The 27,508-nt window shown below is 38.8% G+C and overlaps 1 protein-coding gene across 10 annotated transcripts in view; it reads right to left on the bottom strand.

Moving 5' to 3' along the window:
- FHOD3 (formin homology 2 domain containing 3) overlaps positions 1-27,508 on the bottom strand; it is a 385,562-nt gene that overhangs the window by 198,277 nt on the left and 159,777 nt on the right. For all 10 annotated transcript variants that reach the window (XM_017814946.1, XM_017814947.1, XM_017814953.1 and 7 more), the window contains one exon: positions 12,039-12,106. In XM_017814946.1, coding sequence (XP_017670435.1) covers positions 12,039-12,106 — 68 coding nt within the window. The remainder of the gene's footprint in view (positions 1-12,038; positions 12,107-27,508) is intronic.

Genomic DNA, 27,508 nt, shown 5'->3' with positions numbered 1-27,508 from the left:
CATGGAGAGGGACCTTCAGCAGTGCAGGGAGGCAGAACCATACCCAGGGAACCCAAAAGATTCTCCTCTGTGGCTGCCAGGCAACTGCTCCCTCCCATACATCCCTTTGTTATGGTGTTTCAAACTCAAAGATACCTGAATAATTTCTTGTTCTTCAAGAATTTTGAATCTTGTTTCTCCTAAAACTCAAGAGAGGAAACATATCCATGGAATCTGTCAGCTAAGCTTAATGGAAAACGTATTAAAGGTTCAGGTAAACTAAGGCTATGCATCATGGTAATTCACAAAGACTTTGCATGCCTAGAAAATAAGTTACTCTATATGCCAAGATCAATTATTAAAAATTCCCTGCTACTAAAAAAAAAAAAGGTGCCAAATTTCCCCTGCTCAGCGTTGGCAGTAGTGGGAGCAAGAGCAAGGGACAGCAATGACAGGAGTATGTAGAATTTAGAAAAACTAACAGAAACTGGTAGATTTGTGCAGAATCAAGAAAGCTGTGGGGAAAATGCCCTCCAAAATAGCTTTTCTAAAAATCAGATGACAAATAGGTGTATACTTAGACAACACAGTTGTCTAATTAAAGAGAAACAATATATATAACAATCAAATTGTTGAGTGAAATAATAACCATTTTTCCAGATGGTGTTATCCGAGCTCAAAAACATTTCCTTGTTCTTTAAATACCTTTTGTTGATACTCAAGCATTTATTGTGATTTTGCATCAAGTGTGTTTGCATTCTCCTTGAGTTGAGGAAAAAATAATCTATTCTGGATTGACCCAGTGAAATAAAAAAGACTGGAAAAACAGGAAAAAGGAAGAATAACTGTGGTATTTGGATTCTGACACTTATCAATAGACCTACCATGCCTCTTCGGAAAAAATAAATGGCATTCGTATGATTAAAAAAAAAATAAAAATGTCCATATACCAGAGAAGATAACAGTAGTGAAGCATCAGAGTCCTTCAGGTTGAACCCAAAAAACAAAATAAAATTTTTAACAGCATTATCCATTAAGGGCTGTTGACATTCAGTGAAAGATAAAAACTGAAATACCCATTATACCTTTAGGATGTTCCCCATAATCTTAAATAGTGAATGCATATTAGTGCATCACCTGGGGAAAAATTAGAAATTAGCATTTGATTGTCAAAATAACCAAGCTAAAAATCTGTTTTTATGTTGGTGATATTTATTTATTTTTTTTTTTAAGAAGGACCTCTCCAAAGCAAATTTTGAGATCTGCTGCCTTGAATTTTTTCAAAGCAACCAAGTCATGGAGTCACCCTTGACTGAAAGGAGATGCATTGCAGAGGGACAGCAGAGGAAATGAAGGGGGATGAGGAACTCTAACCAGACTGCTTTGGGAGAGCATGGAATAAACAAATCAAACCTGAATTAAAAGAAGGCTTTTAAGGTACTTCTCCTTTTCCCAAATAAAAGGGAAAAAGAAGGTGTAATGAAGCAGAGTACAAACACATCAGGCTCTAGGCATAAATCTGAACTCAGTACATTATCTATACCACCATGTATATATGATGAGAGGAAAGAAGCAAACATCTGGAATGTGCAGCGAAAGATGAAAGGCATTCAAGCCCATACGTTCCACACTGAAAGGAGAATGTTTACATCAATTTTGGTCTAGGATAATCTTTTCAGACCCATTAACTCACTGACTTGCCAAGTTAGGTGACCTTAAGAGTAAAGGGTACTCTCTAGCAGTGGTAAGAGGTTCAGGTTTCCAGGAAGAGAGCATTCATTGTGCAGAATATATGGCATGTGTGTGACAATGATACATACAAGTATCTGCCACATGTGTGTGATAACAGCTAGAAGGAGGCAGAGAAATGTTGTCATTTGCTATGGAAATGGACTCCTTTGCTAATATTGCAAAGATTTATGATCCCTTAATCAGCAGACATTAAGGCATTGATGAGAAAAGCAGCAAAACACAGGCAAAGCTCTCAAAGCTTCCTGCTAAGCTCCTGCAACCATAAAGATTGTGCAGTGACACGAAGGCTGACTACTTAGTCTTTATGAAAACATACCATTGTCTTCATCAGAAACTATTTTACTCATTTATTCATAGACTTGAAATAGAACATCTCTTCCTTTCTTTAGGCATCTTGGAGGAAGAAAAAACAAGATAATATATGTCTGTGCAATAAACGTCTATTTTTGTGCAATGTGTAATGAAGCATCAAATATACTCAATCTGGTGAGTTTAAAGCGTGCTTAAGTGGTTGACAAAATGCACAAATCATAATTTCACCTCCATAACTCAGCCTACCTACTAAAAGGACCCTACAAACAGTGTACACTGCGCTCATGTGCCACTAGCAGAAGTAGTGCGTGGAGGGAATGTATTCTTTCCTACCCATTCTCTTATCTCTGTACCATTCAATATATTCTGTAATGCAGTTCTACAGGGTCTTACCTGAAGACGGAGACTGAAGACTTTTTTCCAAGGAATGGCACTTTGCAAGAACACATTTTATCTGACGTGCAGCTTCCACGTGAAAAGATAAATTGTTTATATACTGTTAAAGATAAATCTTTCTGAAGCCTGCTATTTCTGTGGGCCATATGTTTGAAAGCTTTTACCCAAAGCATGATTATTTTAAGAAAATTGCTTTGTTTCCTAATAAGAATCGAGGTTTTGGAACAGAGTTTCTCAAGAGGAATTTTTTTTTTTTTAACCTAAGAAGTTCTGCTGAAAGCTCCATTCAAAGTATTTTTTGGGAAACTGGATTAGTAACTGAATATTCACACTTGGATATGCGTATACATATTTCTCTCTTACGTGGCTAACAGCTGTGCAGAACACATCTTTCCAAGGAATCATAGCACATAACAAGTTGCATGTCTATAAGATTTCTACCAAGAAGAATCTCATTTGTATGAGGTTTTTTTTTTTTGTTTCCCTTTCCTTTCATAAGCTATCCCATTGTTTCAGGTTGCTGGAGCATTCCCATATTTAATTCTATGTTGTATAATTCTCTTCTGTTTCTGTTACAAAGTGAAACATTGTACATTTTATAATGTTCATTTCTTTAAATAAGGAAAACCATGGGGTTCCCCAGCCTGTGCTCTCCACATGACACATTACTGAGCCAGAAATCACATTCTGTACTAACCAAACCTTCCAAAATGTAAAAGTTGCTATGATCCAATCTAGAAGTAAGAGCAGCACAGACAGACAAGGTACCAGTCATAGCCATGAGAATCTCCTTGCTAAGCTTTGCCTGTGGGTTTATAAGAAGGGATTGCATTCACGCTGAGCTCTGGCGGTTGATGTACTTCACTCTCTGCTTGAGGAAGAGCTTCCCTCTCTGCTCTGTCACTCTACAACATCCCTATTAAGAGAAATTTAAACTCTGACTATCAGGTCAGTTCTGGTTTTGTCTGTAAATCAAAAATGGTAACTTCACAAAGATTACTGCATTCACATTTTAACATTGTGATAATTCACCTTGGCAAAAGAAAGATGAATATTGCCAATTCACTGTGTAACATGCATATGACCAGAAATGTAAACCCTATCAGACTTAAAGTGGAGAAGCATCCTCCTCTGCTGCCTGAAATCTTCCAGGACAAGATGCTGGCAGCATACCAATACAGAGTCCTACAAGCAGAAAGGTCATGGCTCATTCAGACACTGCTTGGCTCCTGAAGTAAACATCCCTACTTGTTAAGAGGGAGAGCTAGCAAAATTTTCACTCCCCTATGTTAATCTATGAAATACTGGCTGGCAAAGCATACCATCCCCACTCCACATTAATACGCCTGAGCAAGGTCTCTTTGGAAACCCCTCTTACTCAGGTTCCCCTGCCAGGAGTACACACTGCACAGCAAGGAAGCAGAATTGAAACAGAAACCCCAGATGATTATGTTCAATGTGGAAAAAATAAAGTAACTAGGAAAAATACATCAATCAATAAAATGCCAGTGCACTTGCAGAAAGTCCTCCCAAAAATATAAATGATGGCTACTCTCTTTAGAAGTTAAAGCACATTTTTTTTCACCAACCCCCCTTTTTTTTTTAATCTCCTGCAAAGTCAAGACAGGATCACAAAGTTCAGCTGGTTTTAGGAGGATTAAGGTTTAGGGATTAACGTTCATTCATTTAGGGATGTAAATTAGCAGCAGAGGGACAGCAGCTGACTGGTGAGGAAAGGGAGGAAGGAGGAGGCAGGTCAAAGAGCAAACTGTGCACGACTGCAGGCTTTTGCTGGCATAAATCTCAAATGACAATACCTCTGGCACTCCACCACAAAAAAAGTAAAATAAAGGACTACCGCCCAATACACTTGAAAATCTTTCTCTACTACTAAGTGAATAAAGACGGGATGATAAAATCCGGGTTTCTATTAGCAATAGCATCGATGATGAGTAGGTCCTTATTCTGCCCTTCCTATACTTAATAGCACATGGAGAATAGAAATCTACTGATCTTCTTTCCTAAGCATTCCTCCAACTCTGGCAGACTCTCACATATATAAAAAAATCCAAAACAACCCCATACTTTGCTCCTAATCTGACTGCCCTGGGCAGCAGTAGCAATGTGGTAGCACAGGGCTATGACCAGAACACACTTCCATTACCCAAGAGCCACACAATTTCAAATATATATATATATACACACACACATAATTTCCCCATATAATTTCAAATGCTTATACAATGCACCATCCCAGTAGCAATGGAAAATTAACAGGCAATTCCTCTCAGCTGCCCTTTCGGCTGCCAAGCTGTGAAACACCAGAGCCTACATTAGAAATATACCACAATTAGGCCTCCATAAGATTATTTTTAACTATTGCTACCTGCCTTTAGTATACATCACATCTGCTAAAGCTACCAGCAAAATAATTACTCCCATTGACAAGACAACAATGATGTAGTAATAAAAGAGTTATGTCGTGCTCTATTAGAAACAGAAATCCCAGAGCATTTCTGTAGTCCAGCTTTTTTACTGGCTAAGTGACAGGTTGCATTTTACAGATCAAGATTGGCTTGCAATGTTTGCAGTCAGAAAAGCTCATTCTGGCTTGAAAACTGAGTAAACACAGTCAGGAAGTGATTGAAGGAGCATGGATCGCCAAGATATAATTTATAGTTACTTTCCCACACTTGAAGCTATAGTTCTGTTCTTTGGACTCCAAAATTATTGATACAATTAAAATATTAGATTGCCAATCCAGAAGTGCCTGATATTATCTAATTCAATTGTCACTGTTTATGTCAGTCCATTTTAAAAGCCAAGTCATCTATTGCAAACAAACTGGGAAGAAATCATTCCAAAAACATACACACACGCACATATATATACACATACATACATAAACCGAAGTCCTATGAGTCCCTCAAGACTGTTCTGCCATTTCAATGTCAATTATTTACACAGCTACAAAACAATTCCATGTATGGACCAGATGAGCCATTGGTTAAACAAGCAAGTCTTCTACTAAACATGAAACCTCAGCTCTACTTTGTGTCAGGACACTACTTTTAGAAGATGAAACAAAAACAGATCTCAGAGTCTGTTGTCTCAAGCAGTCACAAGCAGTCCATTTCTCTTAGACAAGTATTTTCACTCCCTGATACTTGGCAACTCAGAACCCACCCCAAGATAGGTAATAGGCAAGTTCAGTTGCTGTCTTCCTTCTGTCACATTCCCACCAGCACACCCAGAAGAACAACTTGAGAACAAGGTTGCCCTGGACTGGGATATCCCAAAACTGCAGTCAGCTACTAGACATAACTGGGCAGAAGCATTTTAGTGCTGAAGGGCTTGCAAGGACCAAGCAGTCAGTTTGTCTCTCAATGGAATCTCCTTCCCCTTGCTAAACCTGTTGATTGCAAATGCACTTCACCCACTTTATTGCCCTCACAAGCTGTGCCAAGCTCCCATTCCTCTTCCGTCCAAGATTTTCCCTACGCTCCTCCCTGCTGACTCCACTAATTTTCTTCTGTCCACCAGCCTTTACACCTTCACAACTCATTGTATGTACATCCGTGTAGAAGTATGGCTGTAACACGACACACAGATATCAGTATTTTTACACTGTTCCCTTTGTTCCTATTCTTTTCTCTATTTACATGGAACAACATTTTATGACAGCATGCATGGAGATTACCATCTCTCTTTACTTTCAGTGAGGCAAAATATTTAAGCAAAAGTTTGACTTCTAGTGATGACAACAATGAAAATTCACCTCCAAGAATCAATTTTGTTGCTCGAGGGAAGGGATGCCATGCAGAGGGACCTTGGCAGGCTTGAGAGGTGGGCCCATGCAAACCTTATGAAGTTCAACAAAGTGATGTGCAAAGTTCTATACACAAGTTGTGGCAATCCCTATAGGTTGGGCAGAGAAGTGATTGAGAACAGCCCTGCAGAGAAGGACTTGAGGGTGACAGTGGATGAAAAACTCAACAGGAGCCGGCAGTGTGCACTGGCACCCCAGAAAGCCAATAAAATCCTAGTTGCATCAAAAGCAACGTGGCCAGCAGGTCAAGAGAGGTGATTCTCCCCCTCTATGTTGCTCTTGTGAGACCCCACCTGGAGTGCTGTGTACATTTCTGGTGCCCCCAACATCAGAAGGACATGGAAATGTTGGAGCAAGTCCAGAGGAGGGTCATGAAGTTGCTCATAGCACTGGAGCACCTCCCCTACAAAGCCAGGTTGAGAAAGTGAGGGCTGGTCATTCTGGAGAAGAGAAGGCTCCAGAGAGACCTCATAACAATCCAGTATCTGAAGAGGACCTACAGGGAAGCCAGAAAGGGATCCTTCATCAGAAACTGTAGTGACAGGACAAGGAGTAATGGGTAAAAATTGAAAGAGGGGAAATTTACGTTAGATATTAGGAAGAAATTTTTTACTGTGAGGGCAGTTAGACACTGGAACAAGTTGTCCAGGGAGCTTGTAGATGCCCTAAGCCTGACAGTGTTCACAGCCAGGTTGGATAAGGCCTTGAGCGATCTGGTCTAGGGAGATATGCTCCTTCACATGGCAAGGGGAGTTGGAAATCTTTAAGTTTCCTTCCGACCCCTTAATATTCAATGATTCTCTGATATCAATATTTTTCCTTTTTTTTTAAAAAAAAAAGTAAGCTTGTCTAAAGAAACTAAAGTAACTTCTTACAATAATTGCTGTTTTCTATTTGACATTTTATACTGAGTTGGTAGGGACAGAATTTCATCTTTTGCACCTTTAGCAGACAGCAGATGAATGAACACACTGTGGGTTTTTCCTCCCAGTTAATAGAAGAATTAAAAATTACGAGAAAACTCAACTAGAGCAGACCGTACCAGGGATATTCTTCATGGTAGATAAGCAAAAGATCAAACAACAGTCAGGCACTGTGTTACATACCTGAAGAAGCTCAAGTAGATAGGGGCTCAACACTAAACAATGTTACCCATTTCAACTCAAAGATTCTCAATAAATGAGAATACTGGCGGCTTCCCAAGTTTTCAGGCTATAGTTGTGGTGGAAGTAGTTCCCATTTTATAGTCCCATTAAGAACTGTTTAGATCTCAGCCTGTAACATTGTCTAGAAGGCACTCTATTTGCCAATGAAACTAAGAAACTGATTTTGACATTTAATGTATCATATCTATTTTATTTATAATCTCTAAACAGTAATGAGACATCTTTGTGATTAAACAGATCTGTAAACTGCTATGCAGAACTCTGGTGAATTTGATTTGGGAAGGAAATGAAGACTCTCTTTTTCATGACTTAATCAAGAATGCTTCCAAGAGGGCTCTTGAAGGGGAGAGGTGGCAGACAGCCTGCCCCACAAATGATGACAGCAGCCCCTAAATCAAGTGTCACACAGCTTCAAACCCTAAGGAGTCATCAGTCATGCTTGCAGGAGGGGAAGGAGCAGCCTCCTTCCTTGAGATCAATGAGGCAAACACAGAATACTCCTGCACTCCTAAGGATGATTGATGACTCCTTAGCAGCTGAAGTGTGTGACATTTGATTTCATTCACTGATAAGATTGTGTCTATCCAAACACCTTCTAGATAATGTTTCCAGGGCCCCTACATAGCTGTTCTTTGTGACATTTTACACAAAGCTCAATTGTTCAATGATTAATGAATTTCTCAACAATAGAAGAAAATTCTGTAAGAGAATTTTGTAACTCTGTCCCTTGATACTCTGATCACAACATAAAATAGGAATCTAGGCTCCTTGAGAAAACTAACAGGAGACCTCCTGCACTTGTCAATGACGCTCGATTGGGAAAACAGTCCTAAAAGAAAATTGGCTTTTTTCCTCAAAACTCTAAAGCATACACTTCAGGTCTGCTTTCCAGAAAACTTAGTGCATTGACAGATTAAAAATATTTTCCAAAACTTTAGGAAGCGGATTTACACAAGATCATAGATTTCAACAGACTTGAAACATGCTTTATAGCTTTCTTATTTTTCTTACAATACCATATTCTTATCCAGTTATTTCATATTTTGAAATGATGAAATCAACATGATTTGTAACTATGCTTTGTAACTACAAGGAGTTTGTAGACCCTTGTTTATGGGTTCTAAAACGTGCCTGCTTTATATTACACCCAGTTGTATCACAGGCCATGTTAAATCGTGTAGCCCAATTTACATTTATTACTGTGCTTATATTCAATTTTTTTGCTTTTCAGATTGATATTGAATTAAATGTTTTAAGCACCTGTATTTTTAACTCTCTTATGATATCATAATCCGGAAATTAAGTACATTGTTTGAGCCTGATTCTGTAAGTGCCACGTTCAGCTGGATTCTGCCCAATGCCTTTCGGAATTTCAGCACTTCTCACAAAAACCATGAATTCTGATAAATACAAAAACCAGGCAACTCAGAATTCTGTCAGATAATACATTCAAAAAGAGATAAGCTATATTGGTTGTCAATTATATCTTACTTTGTAAGTTTGTTTGTCAAAAAGCATACTACTAAACCAGAAGAAGAATACTGTAGTATAATCCAGAAAAAGATGATGACTGTGGCTCTCTCAGCCCTTCAGAATGAATGACAGGAACTGAATGGCATTACTGTCAAAGAAAAATGCTCCACATAACCTTTATAATTTTGCCAAAACCAGCCCACCAGAAGAAATCAAAGAGAAATTCCAAGTTTAGACTTGCCAAATGGATCTTTCATCTAAATTTTGAAACAAAGGCATTGTTTTTGCCAAGCATTGCTAAGCTTTCCTGAGGCCTCGCGTGAAAAATCAAGAACTCCGACTATTTGGAAATCATAGTCAATGTAAAACTTGGGTTTATTCCCACTTAATGCGAATAAGTCACTGCACATTACCTTGAAGGTCTTTAAATTAAAAATTATACTGACACAGAACTGTGCCAAATTAATTCAGCTATAACGAAATGATTATAAAAAATATGAACTGTCTTGGCATTTAAAAACATGACGAAGTCTCCATAAAAGTCTCTCTGAAAATTTGTTCAAATGAAAATAAGGACATTTTTTTAAGTCAACATTTTATTTCCAAAATATTACACTCTCAAGGAATTTAAAATACTGTATATGATGGCACCCAAAATTAAAAAAAATATATTTATGTTGAAAAACACACTTTTAAAAAACTTTTAACATAATGATAAATTTCTAATGCTGACATACATTCATGTCACAGACTAAAAAAAAAAATCAGGTTTGACCTTTTGGACAATCGTGTTTTCTTTATAATATAGCCTTATATTTACTTGTGTTTTTCTTCACTAAAAAATTGAAATAGCTTTTCTTTCTAAAACAGACACAAAAACTATTTTACATTCTCTCTCATGGTTAATTATGAGATGAACTGAAATTGTATGTGAAGGATGCCCTTAGCAATGCTGGTAACTGTTGGCAGCCGACAGCTAAACAGGGGTTTACAGGGTCTCATCATCAGTGAAGTGTACTCCCTCAAAAACTTGAGCATATTATATGAATGCTCTCCACTTTGAGGAAGACCTCTCAACTACCCACTAATGAGAATCTGTACTTTAAGAGTATATGAAGATTTTTTTAATGGTATGTTTGTTCAACAAGTAGCCACAGTTCTACCAGAAAGAGCTACTTTAAGTGGCAACTGATAATTCCCAAATTCCTTTCCATACCACATACATTAGAAAGCAGGCAAGTTGAATTCTTCAAGGAAAATTATGCTTTGAAACTGTCACACAAGTTTCACTTAAAAACTAAATTCATATGTAGATATGAGTTGTGTGCATCACTTTTCCCTTCCCTCTCACCACTCTTCAAGCCAGTTGATCTGCTGGAAGAGAGAAATCTTGTTGCTGTGTTCACTGAAAGTACTGAGCACTATGTGCTCAGAAATACCTACTCGACTTCAAATAACCTAAATGGAAGAGAACATTTATGAATACCCAAACTGGAAGAACTCAGGATGGGAGGGCATGGGAGATGCAGGATGGGTATGAAGAAAGGCTTAGCACTTATTTCTAAATACGTGTGAGTGCCCAGATTAATCAGTGGAATACATAAAATCAGAGAAATACAAATACTACTCAGAAACAGCTGAGCTGAACAAAAAGAGAAGAAACTAGAGAAGACTCTTGGAAACCTGCCTGATTTCCTCTGAGCACACAGTCCACCTGCTTGGCAAGCTCACAGGGAAACCCAGCTTGCATCCTTGTGACTCTCAAACAGTCTCTCCCTTGGAATGCCTTGAAGAGACAATGGCTTTCCCAATTTGCAGTGATGAGATGATCAAACTGTTTTGAAACTGGAACTCCTCCTTCGTCCAAAAATTTCAAAATTCAGGGACATTTTTCTGACCCAGAAGGCATCTTCAACTACCAAAATTTTACATTAAATGGTCTGTCTTTCACCATCCTATTGTTCAGAAAATCTTAAATCTGGCATTTGCTAAATTCTAACTGCCTAACTTTGAAACCTATAAAAAGTATTGTGTGTTTAGAAAATTTGCAATTCTGCAGTCTTGCGGATTTTTAAAATGTTATTCTTAGAATAAATGTCTATGTAAAACAAAGCAAAAAATGATGAACCCAGAGGCTGAAATCCTTCTACCTACCTCCTGTAGCTAAAAAAGGATTATAGGTTGTCGTCCTCCATTTGGATCCATTAGTAAAGGGGAAGAAGTGCTCTTCTTATTGATTTCACTAATATTTACTGATGGAAATGGAATGTGTCATACTGAATTCCATTTTAGAATCACATTGGTAGCATGCTCTAATTCTCACAGATGGGTTTTTTTCACTTCTCCTGACCTGTTCTCTCCAACAAGTTTCCTTCCAGCCCTGAAGCATTCCCGAGTCCTTCTTATCCAGTAAAACCGATATGAAATCCAAGCTTTTAATTCAATTACATTTCTTATCATCCACATCACCTGTCTATCACATTGTCTACTTCCCCATGGGACCCAAAATCCTCCTGATTTCAAGTCTCCGCCATAAGGAACACTCACATTCAAATCCATGCCTTTCCTCAAAATGATCAGTCACTACCATGTCCTCCTCTGCTCTATGAAGTATCTTTCTCACTAGTCAATAAATCTTTTTCTCTAAACTCAATCTAAATTCAAACACCTTCAGAGATCTCCCAGTACCTACTGGTTTCTCAACAGATTTGTTGCATGTCTCCCACATCCCTTTTTAGTTTTTGATGTGACTTAAACCTAGACTTTGTCCATTATAAGGCCAACATTCCCCTTCCAGTCTTCCCAATACAGAACTATGCCACTGTCTAATAAGAAGTCTAAGATTCCAGATAAGAGTTTCAATTTTCTTTTCTCCTTTTCTGGTAGGTTTCAGCAACTCACTGTGCCATTACACCACACCTGGTTCTGCCTTCTGACAGACTGAAGGAGCAGGGGAAGGTTTGTAGACCATAAAAAGAAAAAGCCCTAAGAAGCAATTGGCTAAGTGCACATTACAAGTGAAGTCTTAAAAGTCTCTTTTGCCAGAAACAGGAAGTTATTCCCAATATTTAAAAAAAAAAGAAATTAAATTCATGTTCAAATCTCAGAATAGATAGCCATTATTTGCTCACCTGAAATATTTGTTTCAAGGAAAAAAGTGCCCGTCTCAGTTCCCGTCCATTGGAATTGTAAAGTTTTTCTGGGAAAAGAAAAAAAGACAACAGAAAGAAGTTCAGCATAAACAAAACTGACAACATCGCAAAAATGTAGTACAGCTTTCAAAAGAGTCATAGCACCCATTTTCCATTAGGAAGACTGCTCTTAAAGAAATTAGAAATTAGCGCTTTTTTAAATATATATATAGGACTTATTAGTTAAAAATGTGCATGTAAACCAGGGTTTAGTTTTCCATAACTTCAGATAGCATCTCCCAGGTAAATTCACAATAGCTTCAACAAGATTAGTGAGAAACAATTCTCTCAGGAGCTTTTGAAAATGCTTAGAAATACTGCTCTTTCTACATTAAGATAAATTTAGGGCTTATTGAAAGTACCAGATTAATCTCAAAAAAACTCAGCTGAGAGCACTCTTTGCTTTTGTTATCAAAGCTAGAGCCACTGAATCCCATCCTTGACTGCCTTCCCTCTAGACATTCTTTTCTCATGTTCTCATCTTTCTATTGTTAAATCCTTTCTACAATAGCAATGAACATTAATACCAGAAATAGTCGGACAGTCTGTTCTAAGCATAATTCAAAACAGTGTTTTATTCTCATGAAAACTGATCTTGATCTTTTTCTAAATGAAGTAGAAGCCTTCTTTTCATCATCCAATACTGAAATATATTACTTCATTTATTCCCCTCCTAATGCATACTCACATAAATAATTGAAAGAAGACAAAAGCAACTCCTCTGCTGTGTTTCTGAACCCTGATACAATGTTTGCGCCTTTGGAAGAAATCTTGGACTGCGCATCTCAAGTTTATTCTTGCAAATTTGGAAGCGATTTGTGACTATGCAGGGATGGAGTAGAAGGTGTGTTCTTCAAATCTTCCTAGTCTACTACGCTTCACATATCTGATAGAAAGAGACTTTATGCAACACTTCTACAGCCCTAAATTGAATTTTATTACTCTAATGCAATCTGAGGACAATTACAAAGGAAAATCAAATTTTCATAGTCACCTCACATGACACACTTTGCCTCATCCACAGATCATCATGCGAGGACCGTCTCTGCAACAAACAGAGGCCAACAGGTCCTGAGATAAAAGCTGGAATGCTCATGGAGTGAAAATATTCTTGTGAGAAACTTAACTGTTAAATTCCAACATTTTATTTCTTACTTTCCCTTGTCTATTTCTGTTTTAATTACTACTTTACACTACTAAACCAAATTAAATTTTATTTCTCTTTCTCAGGAAGCTGCAAAGAAGGCCTAGAATTTGAGTATTCAATGCATTTATAACTCAGTAATCATTTTTTACTTCAATCAAAGAAGGTGGGTTTTATTTTTAGAAAAACATTTCTTATTCTCAACAGTCATCTTCAACTAAAGGAAAAATGCAAAGTAAAATTTCAGAAAAACTGACATTTTTTTTTAACTTTGAAAATAGTTTTGTTCATCCCTAATTGCCTCTGATTTCAAAGGCAGAACGTGTAGAATTGGCAAAACTATTGTTGTTGTAAGTTGTCTCCTTTCTTGCACTTTTTATAGAGTCCTGACAAAACATTGGAGGAATCGACTTCACTTCAAGCCATAAACTTAGAGGCACACTTTAATTACTCTCACTTAAATACACACTGGCATGTGAAACTACATTTTTTGGCAGGATAAAGAGTAATTTTGTCAGGAAAGCCTAAAGAATAATAAAGATCTTCTAAGACCCAGTCCATCAACTTTACATGCCATTATTACACAAAATATTCCTTTTTGAAAGATACCTCCATCTGGCATTTGTTATTACTAATTTTCCTCTATTCATAATTCACCAGCATCATTATGAGCAGAATGTCTCCAAACAAGGCAGTGAATTATCATCTTAATTAAGAGAGGCACCATTTCTTAAAGTGCTGGCAACTTTGTACATAAATATCAATGTCCTAACAAATGCCATCTGTTGGTCTTGGTTTTTAACAGGAATCATCATCTCAGCCTGGGGTAAAGTCCTAACAAACTATTGTTATGATACCATAACACTGGTCGCTTTCATTGGTGCGTGAAGAGTTTTGGTATATCTCAGAGGAACAATGCTGAACATTTTTCTCCTTGGTCTTTTCACAGAGCATAACATCATCCTTGGCAATCAGCACAAACAATGCTCTCCCTGCTTGTCCATAGCAAAGAGGAGAAGTTATTGACTGCAGCTAAAAAGGGGGGTCTGTCATTAGAGCTAAGAATCAATAACTACTGGAAGTATCAAGTTTGACAGCAGTCATGACAAAAAGACAGCAGCACATATCACAAATGCTTGAGCTGGGTTGAAAACCCCTCTGAGGAGTGGCAGTCCAGGCAAGTCATCTCAAATCTGACATCTATTACCAAAGACATTCACTGGTCCCCCCTCATGCAGAGCTAATCCTGTTGAATCAGCTCAGATATACAAGTTCCTCACCTCTTCACCTTTTATTCTTACACATGGGCAATATACTGTCTATGTAAGTCCAGCACTTCTTATAGTGCGAGCAGCCACCAGAAGCATTCATGGAGCATAAGTCAAGGAGGAAAGTGGGATGGAGTCATGCTTACATTGTGCTACATTCATCCAAGACGAACCTCACCCAGGGCAGGAAAGCCTGTGTAAGCCAAGGTACTGCACGGATCCCCTTATAAAAGTATAGTTTTACTGTGTGTGATGTTTTTCAGGAAACAGTAAATGCATACAACAGATTTACAGCTCAGGGACACTTGCTAAGGTGCTCTCAAGGCCTTACAGAATTCCCATTTGTCAACGACAACTTCAATACCACAGAACTTCAGGTTTATCCCAAAAGAACCAGACTGCAACTGAGCCTGTGAAAATGCATCAGAAGAAACTGAAAGGCAAAAAGCACTTCTGAACTCATTTCTGTGGTAGAAAATCAGATTTTAAAAAAATAGAGAGGAAAAGGCACATTTGCTTATGATGTTTTTACACTGCAGACGATTCTGACACCAGATAGCGAATGTTTTCTAATATTCGTTGTTTTACATGAGCAGTTTAAAGTGTTGCCCTCTTAAACAGACTGAGAAATAACCTTCCGTACTAAAGCATAGAGGTGACTAATTCCCATGGTGCATCCCTGGCAGAGTTGTCTTAAATGGAAACAAATGATGCCTACAGCTTTGAAACAGGAGTCCAACCTGCTACGATCATGAAGTGCTCCAAGGACAGTCCAAAAGACCCATGTGCTCACTGCTTTGTTATACGGTGTAGATAAGCTTGAATATGTACACCAGGACTGCTTTATGCCAGAAACCAAATCTCTGAACTTCAGGCAGGAAAACGTGCTGCTACACCTCTCTCTGAAACTTCACAAGACTCTGGCCCTTTGGTAAAACACCTTTCCTGTCCTTCCCTAGGTTAGGTACAGTCTGGAGACATACTACATTCATATACTTCAAGATTAGAGAAGATAAAACAGGTCAGGGAGTTTGTAGATGAGGGAGTTAGTGATATCTGACTATAATACCTACTAATGATGGTGTTTCTGACAGTTATGTCCTGATAAGCAGGACATTCGCAGTCATTTTATACTATTTTTCTTAAAGAAATAAAGAACTGCATCTGCAGCCGTGAAATAGGTTTCATTGCATATACCAAGATGACAGAAAATTCTCCTGGTGGTTCCCTCTGGTATTAATTAACACTAGAGGGCACTGCTTATTTCTTTATTTTATGAAAGAAAACTGCACTCTCCTCCACGGGCTTCCCACTGATTGACCAGTACTATTTGGGATGCTGAGTTGGTACTTTATTATCCCTGAAACCCTGCTTTTAATCTGCAGACTGTAGGACAGCCTAGGAAATTAAAAAGCATCAGCACTGCAAATCTCAAACATTCAAAATCAGTCAACTCTTCTGAAATGGGTAGAAAACCAAGGCTTGAGTTTTATTTACCTTTTTGCAAAAAACAAGAGTCATATTTGTTAAATTATTGTCCACATCATAGTGGGTAGGTGTATATCGTTGAAAAACAAAGAGATTCCCTTAGCTAAGCACCTCTTTCTAGAGACAGGGCATCAAAATAACTGGGTTTGTGATAGAGATAGACATGTGTGAGAGGCAGCAACCTACAAGTGCCTACTTTTTGCAAGGACAGAACTTTGGTTGAGAGAAGGCTTCACGCTCTAAAAGAAAAATGTTATTTACTACTCTGTATTTTTGTATGCTGTTACTTACATGAAAAATAACTCATGCTAAGTGAAAATAGATTTCTATAGGTGAATTTGGTGCAAATGAAGCAGTGGAGGGAAGCCAGTTTGGTTTGCAATCTGTATCTTTTCAGAAAACAGTCTTTAAAGATCTTTTATCGGACCACTAGCAGCTTTCAAAAGGGATTGTATATTTCCAAAGATGACTGTCAAAGGCTCAAATTTCACTGTGTATTCAACTCCTTTGACTACATGGGAAAAGGGATTTTTTTAAGAAAATAATAATTGGTCCTTATATTCTTAATTAAAATACTGACTTTTCTTCTTCCTTCTCTGGGAAAAAACGAATGTTTTCATTCCACAATAAAAGAAGAAGCAGAACTGGCTGAATATTGCTTGGTTCAGCCTCACATGTTACACCTGACCTCTGACCGACAGAGTACCATCCTCCTCCCTTCCTCTTCCATCACACCCATTGAATTGGTCCCTGGGATATAGTAATTTATATAGCATCAGCCTTTTGAGCTGTTGGCAAAGGCTCGTGAACATCTGGCTAAGCACAAATGGGAGTTGCTCTGCTTCACTTGCTGCTGCCTGAATGACCTCCATGTCTCCCATCCATGCCTCTTTTCTTTAAACTATAATTTCAAGATGAAGCTCCTTTCCTTACAAAAACATAAAAGGGAGATTAACTCCACATTTGATTACATTAGCAGGATACCTGGTGCATATCTACCTAAACGACATTTGAAACATTTCCTGCCATTCATTTCTACCTTGCACGGACAGAAGTAGAAATATTCTCTGGCTTTCAACAGCCACTCGCAAACTACTCAGTAATTAGAAACTAAAAACTTAATTACTCTCCCTGCAACAATGAATAAAACATTATTTTAAGTGCTCACTAGGAAAAAGTATTAGTGCTAAAAGTAATAGGCTGTCAGAATTTAATGAACTGCCTACCTTTCCAGCAGCACTGATGGGAAAAAAAACTTGAAAGAATAAAGAAAAACGTTTATAATGATAAAAAACCTCTTTCTGTGAATGCCAAGTGCCACACTTCCAAATTTATTATTGCACTATTCCAATTTTAAACTGTGTTATTTTATCTGAATGAATGTATACAACTATAAAACTAGGGAGAAGTCTGAGCAGCACAGCAAGAAGTCAGGCATATTGGTCCAATCCTGTGAACAGGCATCAGGAAGCAGTCTGGTAGACTTTACTGGAGTAGGCCCATGGGTACATATAGTGCTGCAGAACTATAAAAAAACTGTATATAAAACTAATTAGCGTAGTGTGCCAGTCTTTCACTGTATGTCAAACAAACTAAAGCAGTTCTCCAAGATAGATCTGGTCCTGTGCCAAGAATAGGCTCTTTTCTTAGTTTTGCTTTTGTCCATGAAAGTTAGTCATAAATGTGTTGGCCAGACAAGGCACTCTACTTTTCTCCCTAGACCCCCCAGAAAATGCATGGAGAAAGGATTCATTCCTTTCCATCCACACAGGCACATTGCCCACTACTGCATTAACACAGTTGCTGCTTCTGCTGAGATTACTTCATTCTGTATATTGCAAATTTCCTTTTTTCCTCAGAATCTGATCTTATTTCTCTGTATAAATAGTTAGGCATTAATTAGTGCAATGTCACATATGAACGCAAGGTAGATATTCTCCCACTGATTCAGGGATAAATGATTAGCACTTAGTGCAGGAAAGGAGTTTTCCCATAATAAAGGACCTTAGGCCAAGCAAGTGGCTGCGTACAAATTTCAGGAAGCTGAGTCCACGTCACTGTCAGCACCGACTGCTTTGGAGGAATGTGCAGGCTGCCTCCAAGGAATGCTGCCCCTCGCTCCCCATCAGAGATAAAACCTCCCTCCCCTCCTTTTCATTCAGACACACAGCAGCTGCTTAGCTAATTATCTCAGACAGTGGGTCCCCTCAGTGAGCAGGGTCCTTTGCCCCCACTGGGAGAGGGGAATCCTTTGTTGGGGAAGGATCCTATTACGCCCGCATATGAGAAGAGCTCAGCTTCAAGCCTGCATCCTTATTCCCTTTCTCTGTAAAGGACCCGCAGGTGGGGAGTGGGAGGAGAGAAAGACAAAATAGCATTGGACACCCTTTCCTATCCCATCCCCTAAAGCCATGCTGGCAGAAGCTCAAAGCACAGAGTGCAAAGAGACACCTGCAAACTTCAGGGAGCCTGTGGGTTTGGACAGACAAGCAGGTAGAACTCCAGTGCAGGATCTCCCCTGGGAATGAAAAATACCCTACAGAGCCAGCACTTCAGAGCAATTTTGTACACTCTCACGTAGGGATTTTCCTGCCTCTTTGAGAGCAGAAATTGGCATTCCTGCTGCTGCAAGAAGTACCCGGCAGAAACAGTCCCTGGATTTCCAAAGAGAGAGTACACAGGGAAAAAACCCTGCTTTAGGAAGATGTACTGGAGCTAAACTTTTTTTAAATGTCAAACATCTTAACTTCTATCACAAAGGAATTAACAAAACTGTCAGCACAAGAATGATTATACATTTAAGTTCACTGAAAAAAGTATCCCCTCCTCCAGGTGCAAGTGTCCTCCCTAATTCTTGCTCCTATGTTTCCAAGAGATATGAAATGAGATTCAATCATTTGCGGGAAAATGAGTAACACGTAAGAAAAGTGCAAAGGACCAAGCAGAAAGATGATGACCCTGAGGATGAGGAATCAGAGACATGCAACAAAGGAGAAACAATTCAAAGAGAAGTACAGAAGAGCAGAGGGAAGTCAGTAAGAGTGAGAACTGACAGCAGGAGAGATGAAGGTCTGGAGTGCCATTAATATGAAAACAATAGTGCTTAAAGAAAGTAATAATGCTTAAACAATCAGCTACAGAGAACTAAACTTAATTCTTCAGAAGCATGGAAAGACAGAGTGAAAAAACAAATAATCTGTGTAAAACAGAGAGAAATCATCCTTTTGGGGTAAGTTCTTTTCTTTCTGAACACATAATTCCTGAATGTCCTGGAGGCTCCCCTGTCCTTGATTCCAGGTTTTAGCCAATGCTGGAGGTTCAATACCAGCTACAGCAACATGTAAGAAATTCAGTGAGATTTAAAAGAAGAAGGTTTTTATGCGCATAGTTGGTAGAAGGGAATTTCCAGTCTTTATCATACTGCACTGTCATGGCTCAACCCCAGCTGGCAACCAAGTCCCCTGCGGCCACTCGCTCACTCCCCCACAAGCGGGATGAGGGAGAGAATCGAAAGAGTAAAAGTGAGAAAACTCATGGGTTGAGATAAAGACAGTTTAATACTAAAAGCAAAAGCTATCCACACAAGCGAAGCAAAACAAGGAATTCATTCACCACTTCCCATGGGCAGGCAGGTGTTCAGCCACTTCCAGGAAAGCAGGGCTCCATCATGCATAACGGTTATTTGGGAAGAAAGACAAATACTATCATTCCAAATGTTCCCCCCTTTCTCCTTCTTTACCCAACTTCATATGCTGAGCATAACATCATATGATATGGAATGTCCCTTTGATCAGTTGGGGTCAGATCTTGTGCACCCCTGCACTCTCAGACTCCTCACTGGTGGGCTGGTAGGAGAAGCAGAAAAGACTTTGACTCTGTGCAAGTGCTGCTCAGCAATAACAAACACATTGCTGAATTATCAAAACTGTTTCCAGCACAAATCCAAAATACAGTCCCAAACTAGCTACAATGGAGAAAATTAACCAGTCAAAACCAGCACATCCCTTCTGGCAGTTGAACGGGACTATACTGATCTCTTCTCTCAACCATTTGTACCGAACTTCTGTTCATAATGCTTGGTTTCAAGCAAACCACGTCATGGATAAACCATTAGCCAGAGTTTCCCCTTCACAAAGCTCTAAATTACTATCCTTTTGCTCCTGTAGACCCATCCATATGCACGTGGAACTAGGAAGAACATTTGTCATACTATCTGCACACACTATGGCAAACAAATGCCAATGATTTATGCTAAAGCAAGTGTTTATATAGTTAAGTGCAAAAGGAAACCTTAGTCTTCATCTGCTGGATGCTGGGGTTTACAGCTATGGAAGATGGTGTTCTCTGTATGTTGCTCTGCATTATGTTAAGATCTTAAAAACTGATGGTGTCAAAACTTCTTTCACTGTTTCTATTTCTAAATTACTTAGCATATTAAGGCCCTGCTTACTCATAAGCAAAAAAAAAAAAGGACATATAAGGTGATGTGGGCTGAGAGCAGGGTGAAGTTGCGTGACAAAAAGGGCTAGTACTTTTCCCCTTAGTTTTATATCTCTGTTCACCACTGTTTTCCCAATTCTCTACTGTAGAAACCTCTGTCAGTTGTCTTTTACTGCTGCTGTGGAAAAAAAGACATAAGCAATAAAAAAGCCCAACAGTAGGAGAGCACAATAGCAGATTTTACCTAAATTATGAAGTAAAAATCAGACTGGGACATTAAAACTCAGAGTCAACAAGGAATCGTTTAACTGTATAGAAAACAACAGCAACAACCCCAAGAAACTGGAATATCTAAAGAATTTCAATTATTAAAACCCCCAGGCTTTTAAAATTAGTTATATCTGGAGAGATAAAGAAAATGCAAGGGGAGTTCATTGGAAAAAGATCTTTTTTAGAATCTGCTTTCATGGTCAGGCTGGGGAGATTATTGCCAGGCTAATGCCACAAAAAGCATTTCCTGCCCTCTATAAGCTGAAAACTATAAACAATCTGGAACAGCAAGGCATCTTTGAATCCACTTCTCATTTGGTTATCACCATAGCTTTTATTTCCATTTCCAAATTGCTTCTCTTATGTATCCTTTCTGATTTTGCAAGCTAGAATACAGAATTCCCCATTTCCCATTGAATCTGATGCCTACTGATAACTTTGAACACATGGGGAAAGGTTGCTGCTGGAAACAACAGCAGTGAAGTAGGTACACTGTGTAGGTCCATGCACACAGTACAGATCTAGAACAAATTGCTCAATCAGCTCAGTCTTCCTTCCTTTCTTGAAATAAAAAGCAACACTAAAAAGACATTCAAAAGTTACAATCTTTCCAACATACTATCAAAATCAAGAGCCTCTGCCTCTTCAGCCTACTCATTCCAGCTATGGAACAAGCACCATAGCGTACTTCCCTTCAATGATTTATTTATACAGGTCCTCTCCACTTGAATGCAAAAGGCACTAATATGCTCTTCAGTTCTGAAGTGCAGGAAACAGTACTTTGGGTTGATAACTTCAAAGGAGGGCACTTCTGCATGTCTAAAAAATGCTGTGACTGCTCTTCCGTAAAAGTCAAAGGGTTACAGAAGGGAAAAGGCTGCGTTACAAGGTCAAATATTCCATCGCCATATTAGAGCAACTGGTGATGGAAAAGACTTGAGAGGTCATGTCGTTCATCCCCCTACGGATGCAAAATTGTTCCCTAGAGAGTAATACAGTAGGCAAGTAGTTGTTACATTAAAATATATGTTACATAATGCAGAATGGGGCTGGGGAAAATTCCTAGAAAATAAAATAATATAGAAGAACTTACTGCTTCTTTAGAGATTACTGTAGCCAATCTGAGGCTAAAGCTTAATTTTTAAAACTATGTTGAGGCCAATATTTAAGTTTTGTTTTTGTTTCAGTTTAAAAATAGGCCTCTGAATTGCTGACCTGTGTGCTTGTACTTGAACAAGCACATCAGCGCCTCCTGGATTAAAAGTACTTAATAACAACACACTAGTCATGATTTGAGTTTTCTGTTTTATTCTATTTTAAATAGTGTCAAATGCTGCGCTGCATTTTCAATCAGTATTAGTAAACAAAGAGCAACAAGCAAATTATAGCAACCTATCAACAAAAAAGACAAAAAATTTAGGCACACACCCACTATCTCTAGAATTATGGACGCCTTACCTGTGCTGACAGCTTGGCAAAAGGCAAAATGTCTGAGTGCAAAGACATCACGGGTTTGTGCCAAGAAGGTGAATGAGCTCCTGAGCTTAAAGTTCATACCAAGTTTTTCTGTTGCATAAGACATGCCAAAATACATCTTTAAGACTAGGTTGTTCCAGTGATCCCAGATCCAGTCTCAGAAGTGCATCAGGATTTAACTAGCCCTTGGGCCTCAGAGGAAGCAGCCTCATAATTAACTGCACGCGTTCAAGCACATCAGTTTGTTCCAAAATTTGGACAGCAAGTATGAACCACTCATCAGATAGCAAGCAACAGGCAAAAGAGCAGCAGCAGCTGATGGTGAAAACCTGATAAAGCTGCTCCTCCTCAGACTGCTACTAGTTTTTGCAATGGTGTGTGCATCTGTAAATAGTCTGCACTGCCTACGTGCATGTGAGACTTCCCATCTCACAGCCATGCTGCTGGGCACAGCTGGTTCCAATTCAATGTTGGGGTTTTTTTGAACATTTGAAGTGGCCAAGACCAAGAATCCACCACAAAATCCTCACATACAATAGATGTGCCTGTGACTGAGACACACTGTCAATATTAAGGATTAGTATTTACTTCACCCAGAAGCATCAGCCACACAATCATGAAGATTCCTTCTGGGAAGCTTCTAAATGTAGCACCTGAATCCAGCAGAGCTTCATCTATAGGAGTTTTTACCCCAAAACTTATTAGAAAACATAATAAGCAAAGAATTCCAATGAAAATGCCACAGTATCTCCAGCAAATTTTTTTCCATTTTTCATTAAATTTACTGATAATAATATTGATTTATAAAACATTTTTTTTCAATTTAAATTCAATATTTAGACCTCCCCAGTCTGAAAATTCTTGCAATGTCTCCATATAATAGCCTCTTCCTTATGCGATAAACTTCACTTGTAGCTCATCTTTCCTACACCTTCTTGTTTTTGTATACATCCTCTAATCAATTCACATCTTTAAATGTGCAAGGCCAGACACAGCAATTCAACTAAGGCTTTACTGATTTTGAGTAAAAAGAAGAAAGAGCATTTCAATAGACAAAGATTTGGTTTTGGTTTAGTATTAGTCACACAGCAAAGAACAATCCCTTAAGTAAGAGTCTCATAGTTCCTAACAGACGTGATCTCAGTCAAAAACAATAGGCTAGTTAACCAGCTTTGTTCTAATAACTTAAATTGACTTTTTCCATGTGTCTTGATGTATTTTAGGGTTCTTGGAAGGATGCTTCTTTAGGATATTTGAAGGAAATAGTTAAATTAACAGAAATTAAGTTAAGAGAGATGGATTTGCAACAGAGGGAGAATGAAGAAATATCAGATGTGCAGGAGGAAACACTGCAGCACAAATACTTTTAGCAGATGTCAAAGTAATTCAGGGTCAGCAAGTTTCACATCATTCTGAAATTGCTGGGACACATGAAATATGCACCATTTTGGCAACTGAAAAGAAAGGCAGACCCCACGAATAAACTGGAAAAGAATCACGAAGATCTCAGGCTAAATTCATGCCAATGCATGAATCTCGATGCAGATGCCAGATCAAGCACATGGTCAGTCCTCCTGCAGTAGCCTGGGGAGGCTTGGAGATCCCCACTATCTGCTGGACAACTCACCTCCCAGCATTTCTACGGCGGCTGCACCCCGCGCCTTGCCATCTCTTGGGTCACACTGGCACACAAGGCAGTGCAGGTGGCTGGCATATCGCTGCTCCATCTGCTGCCCCATGTCTTACAGCAAGAGGGACAAGAACAGGCATCCCAAGAACGTGGCACAGGCACTGTGATAAGCTTAACACACTAGGAGGGAAGGTAACACCACAGGGTAGCCAACAGCCTCAAGCTTCACATACCGCACACAACAGCCCTGCAAGAGAGAACTGCAGCTGCTGTCCTGTGCTCCAGTGCAATTTTGTCCTTCAGTTACTATTTTTTGTTACTACTCAGACTGTTGGGAATATAAAGGCTTCTCCAGCAGAGGAGACACACCTTCATGCTGTCTTTAGTAGTCTGATGTGCAGGCATGTACAAAGATTTAACAGTGAAAGTACTTAGGTATTTCACATCCATATAAAAATGAGGCAAAAGTAGGGTACTTCTCCACTTTCCAAGAACCACGATTAGGATGAAGGGAAGTATCCAAAGCTACATATATGAAAATCAGGAAATTACTGATAAAAGACCATGTTAATCGTGTGAAAACTTCACTTTGGGAAATTTTCCCCCAGTTTCACAGGTGAAAAATATCCCTGATTTTCCAGGAACAAGATGTGTGATACTTGTAGACTCCACAACAGTATGGTTGGATCTCACGAGAAAATACAAAGCAAATATCGGAACAATCATTTCACCCCCATCAATTAACACAACAACTAAAAGCCGCTGTGCTAGATGCTTCTTTGAGTTGCATTTGGGAATCAGTGAATTCACATAAATGCATTAGCAGCCGGAGAGAAGCTTGTACATAAATCCACCCACTGCTTTGGCAACACATTTTCCTTTTTGAAACAAAAGCTGGCCAATGCCTCTCCAAGCAATGGTGCACTGCCCACTGGGGCACCAGCTCTTCATGTCTCTTGCTGTCGACAGAGACAGACCCTCGAGCAAGCCCAGCCTCACTTAGCATGATTTCCTGCTTAAATTTCCCCCTCAACCTCTACACATCTCAACAGTTTTATAACAAATAATTTAAATGAAAAGTCGCTCAAGCTATCGGGCTCCTTTCCATATGGCTCCATTCTGTCCTGGGTCAGGGGAGCTTCCAGACAAGTTTGCAAGTTTCCAGGGTAAAAGGAAAGGCTATCCTCACGGTACTCAAACCCTACCACCCTACCACACATTTATATTTTCAAACATTCCTCAAGCACAATTTCTGTTTACCATACCATAGGGCACTTGGCCTGAACTTGTTTAACAGGTTTGCATTATTTATCCAAACTCATTCATCACAGTTGTAAAACATCTGACAGAAGATGGAGGTTTTCCAGTATGTATCAGGCCTCTTGTTTAATTCAAAAACTGATTATTTCCACCTCTAAGTAATTTGACCAATGCCACACAAAAGCATTCAGCTACACTAAATCTTTCTCTGTTTGCTATTAACTCAGTCACTAGCTGTAAAAAGCTCTTGCTATCTACTTATCTAATTGATCAGAAGAATATCAACTATATACACACATATACTATACATATTAATACACATAATATATACACACATTAGTTATACATATTACATATGTTTATATATATATATATATGATATATATACTCTACACATTTAAATGCAATAGTTTCTTTTTAGGAAGATCTATGTGATAAGAAAAGCTTAACTGACACATTCACTGAATTGCTATTTGTAATATAAATACTGTCAATTACTATGCAAAGTGTTTCTGTGTGCAAAATGCCCATACTACGGCACAGGGGCTACACACATTCAGCTACTTAATCCAACAAATCCCAGCCATAGGAAAACACGGTAACATAAAATCCATGAATTCATAAATTCATTTAAGCATCAACATCGTGCACACTAAGTCAATGTAGTTTGCAATCAGATGCTGCAACTGGAAAGTAAAAGCTGTTCTGCTTTCTGTGATTACTAAGCATGAGCACTGCCTTTTTACTTCTTGTCTCTTGCAGAAGGAAGATCTTTCATTGTTCTTTTTTTCGGTCTTTTTTTTGCATACTGTGCATTGCTCATTAATCATACTGACACAAATCTGTAACCACAAAACTAGAAGCAAGCTAACAGCTAAGACTTGCAAGAACATTAGAAGGACCAGATCCTATCTTCTACCTAGGCTTTCTAGATTCCAAATCAATGTAGTTCAAAAAGTGTCATATGGGTTGCAGGAATTCAAGATCCATTCACTGTTCCTAAGAAATCCATAACTGTTTGCTGCATGGTTTGGCTGTCTCATATGCTAGCTTTTTCTCCCTTGAAGAACTATATAAAAAACCACGATGAACTACATCATCACACTTTCACTTGACAGCACAGGTGGGTTAGTGCAGACCTCAGAGCAAAAAAGTCCCTACCCTTTCTCACATTAGGAATCAGAAGTATCCTGGGAGAGTGAGTCTCAGGGAGAAGCCAGGGCAGTAAACTGAGAATGAAAAATCTCTGCTTCTCTTATATCAACAGTACCTTGAGAATCTCTATGTTCTGAGAGCTAGTAAGGATCTATCCCTTTGTCTCCCTCACCTCCCACCCTGTCATTATTTCTAAAGTCTATAAAGAGACACTGGAAAATAAAGATGATTACAGAAGACAGCTCCAGCAAGAAAACAATAGGGTTTGCACATCTGATTATAATATATTACATTCAGAAAACAAGAAAATGTGGCTTTTNTGAGTACAGAAGACAGCTCCAGCAAGAAAACAATAGGGTTTGCACATCTGATTATAATATATTACATTCAGAAAACAAGAAAATGTGGCTTTTTGGAAGAAACACAGGACTACCATCTACAGAAAGAAAACCATGAAGAAATTACCAGGTGCTCAAGTTTGCCTCAGTGGCACTCCTGGTCTGCAACCACTACTAATCTTCCATACAGAAAGCAGACAATGAAGCTGAAGGGACAAAAGACCTTAAGAAAAAAACCAAACAATATGCTTATTCTTTTATCTGAAAACGATTTCTTACTGTATACTTCTTTTTTATTGCTCTTTTTATTAGCCTCTCTTAGGCTTTTTATGTAAATAAGTGCCCTACAGCCTACTGTCACATGGTATATATGAGACAACCTCTCAAGTGTGTACAGAAAACTTCAGCTGATGCAGGATTTGGCAACTTGATTGGTAAGTGGCATTTTAATTCATGAGCATATTAAATACATGATGCATAATCTACTTGGGCAGCCTGCTAGTTTTAAGATGTTAGTCTAGACCTATAAAGCCCTAAATGTCTTGGGACCTATTTATCCAGTCATTGAGCTTTTTTGGAAGTTTTCTGATGAAACAGAAGTTATAATCAGAAAATGTCGGTCACTAAATTGGAAGCACTGCATTGAAAGTCACTTGCAGCAAGCAAACTTTCTTTAGATCCAAGACAGGATCCCAAGGAAGTTTGCCTAGATTCATTATAACTGAGGACCCTGGAAGGGTATGGCTGTCAGCCCTAAGGCTGGTGCTGTGGGAAGCTGTGAGTCTGCACCATGATGCGACAAATCAGAAGAGAACTGCAGATCCTAACAGATTGAGAGCTCCTGGAGCCCAAGCTGTGCTGCACACAACCCAGAGAGCCCAATCCTGAGCCCAAGTGCCAAAAAAAATGAGAAATGTGCACTTCAGTCACAAATTTCAGAA

The sequence above is a fragment of the Lepidothrix coronata genome, unplaced genomic scaffold, assembly GCF_001604755.1.
Source record: "Lepidothrix coronata isolate B3197 unplaced genomic scaffold, Lepidothrix_coronata-1.0 Scaffold47, whole genome shotgun sequence".
Lineage (NCBI taxonomy): Eukaryota > Metazoa > Chordata > Aves > Passeriformes > Pipridae > Lepidothrix > Lepidothrix coronata.
The sequence above is the reverse complement of the archived record's forward strand: the minus strand, read 5'-3'. Positions and strand labels throughout refer to the sequence as shown.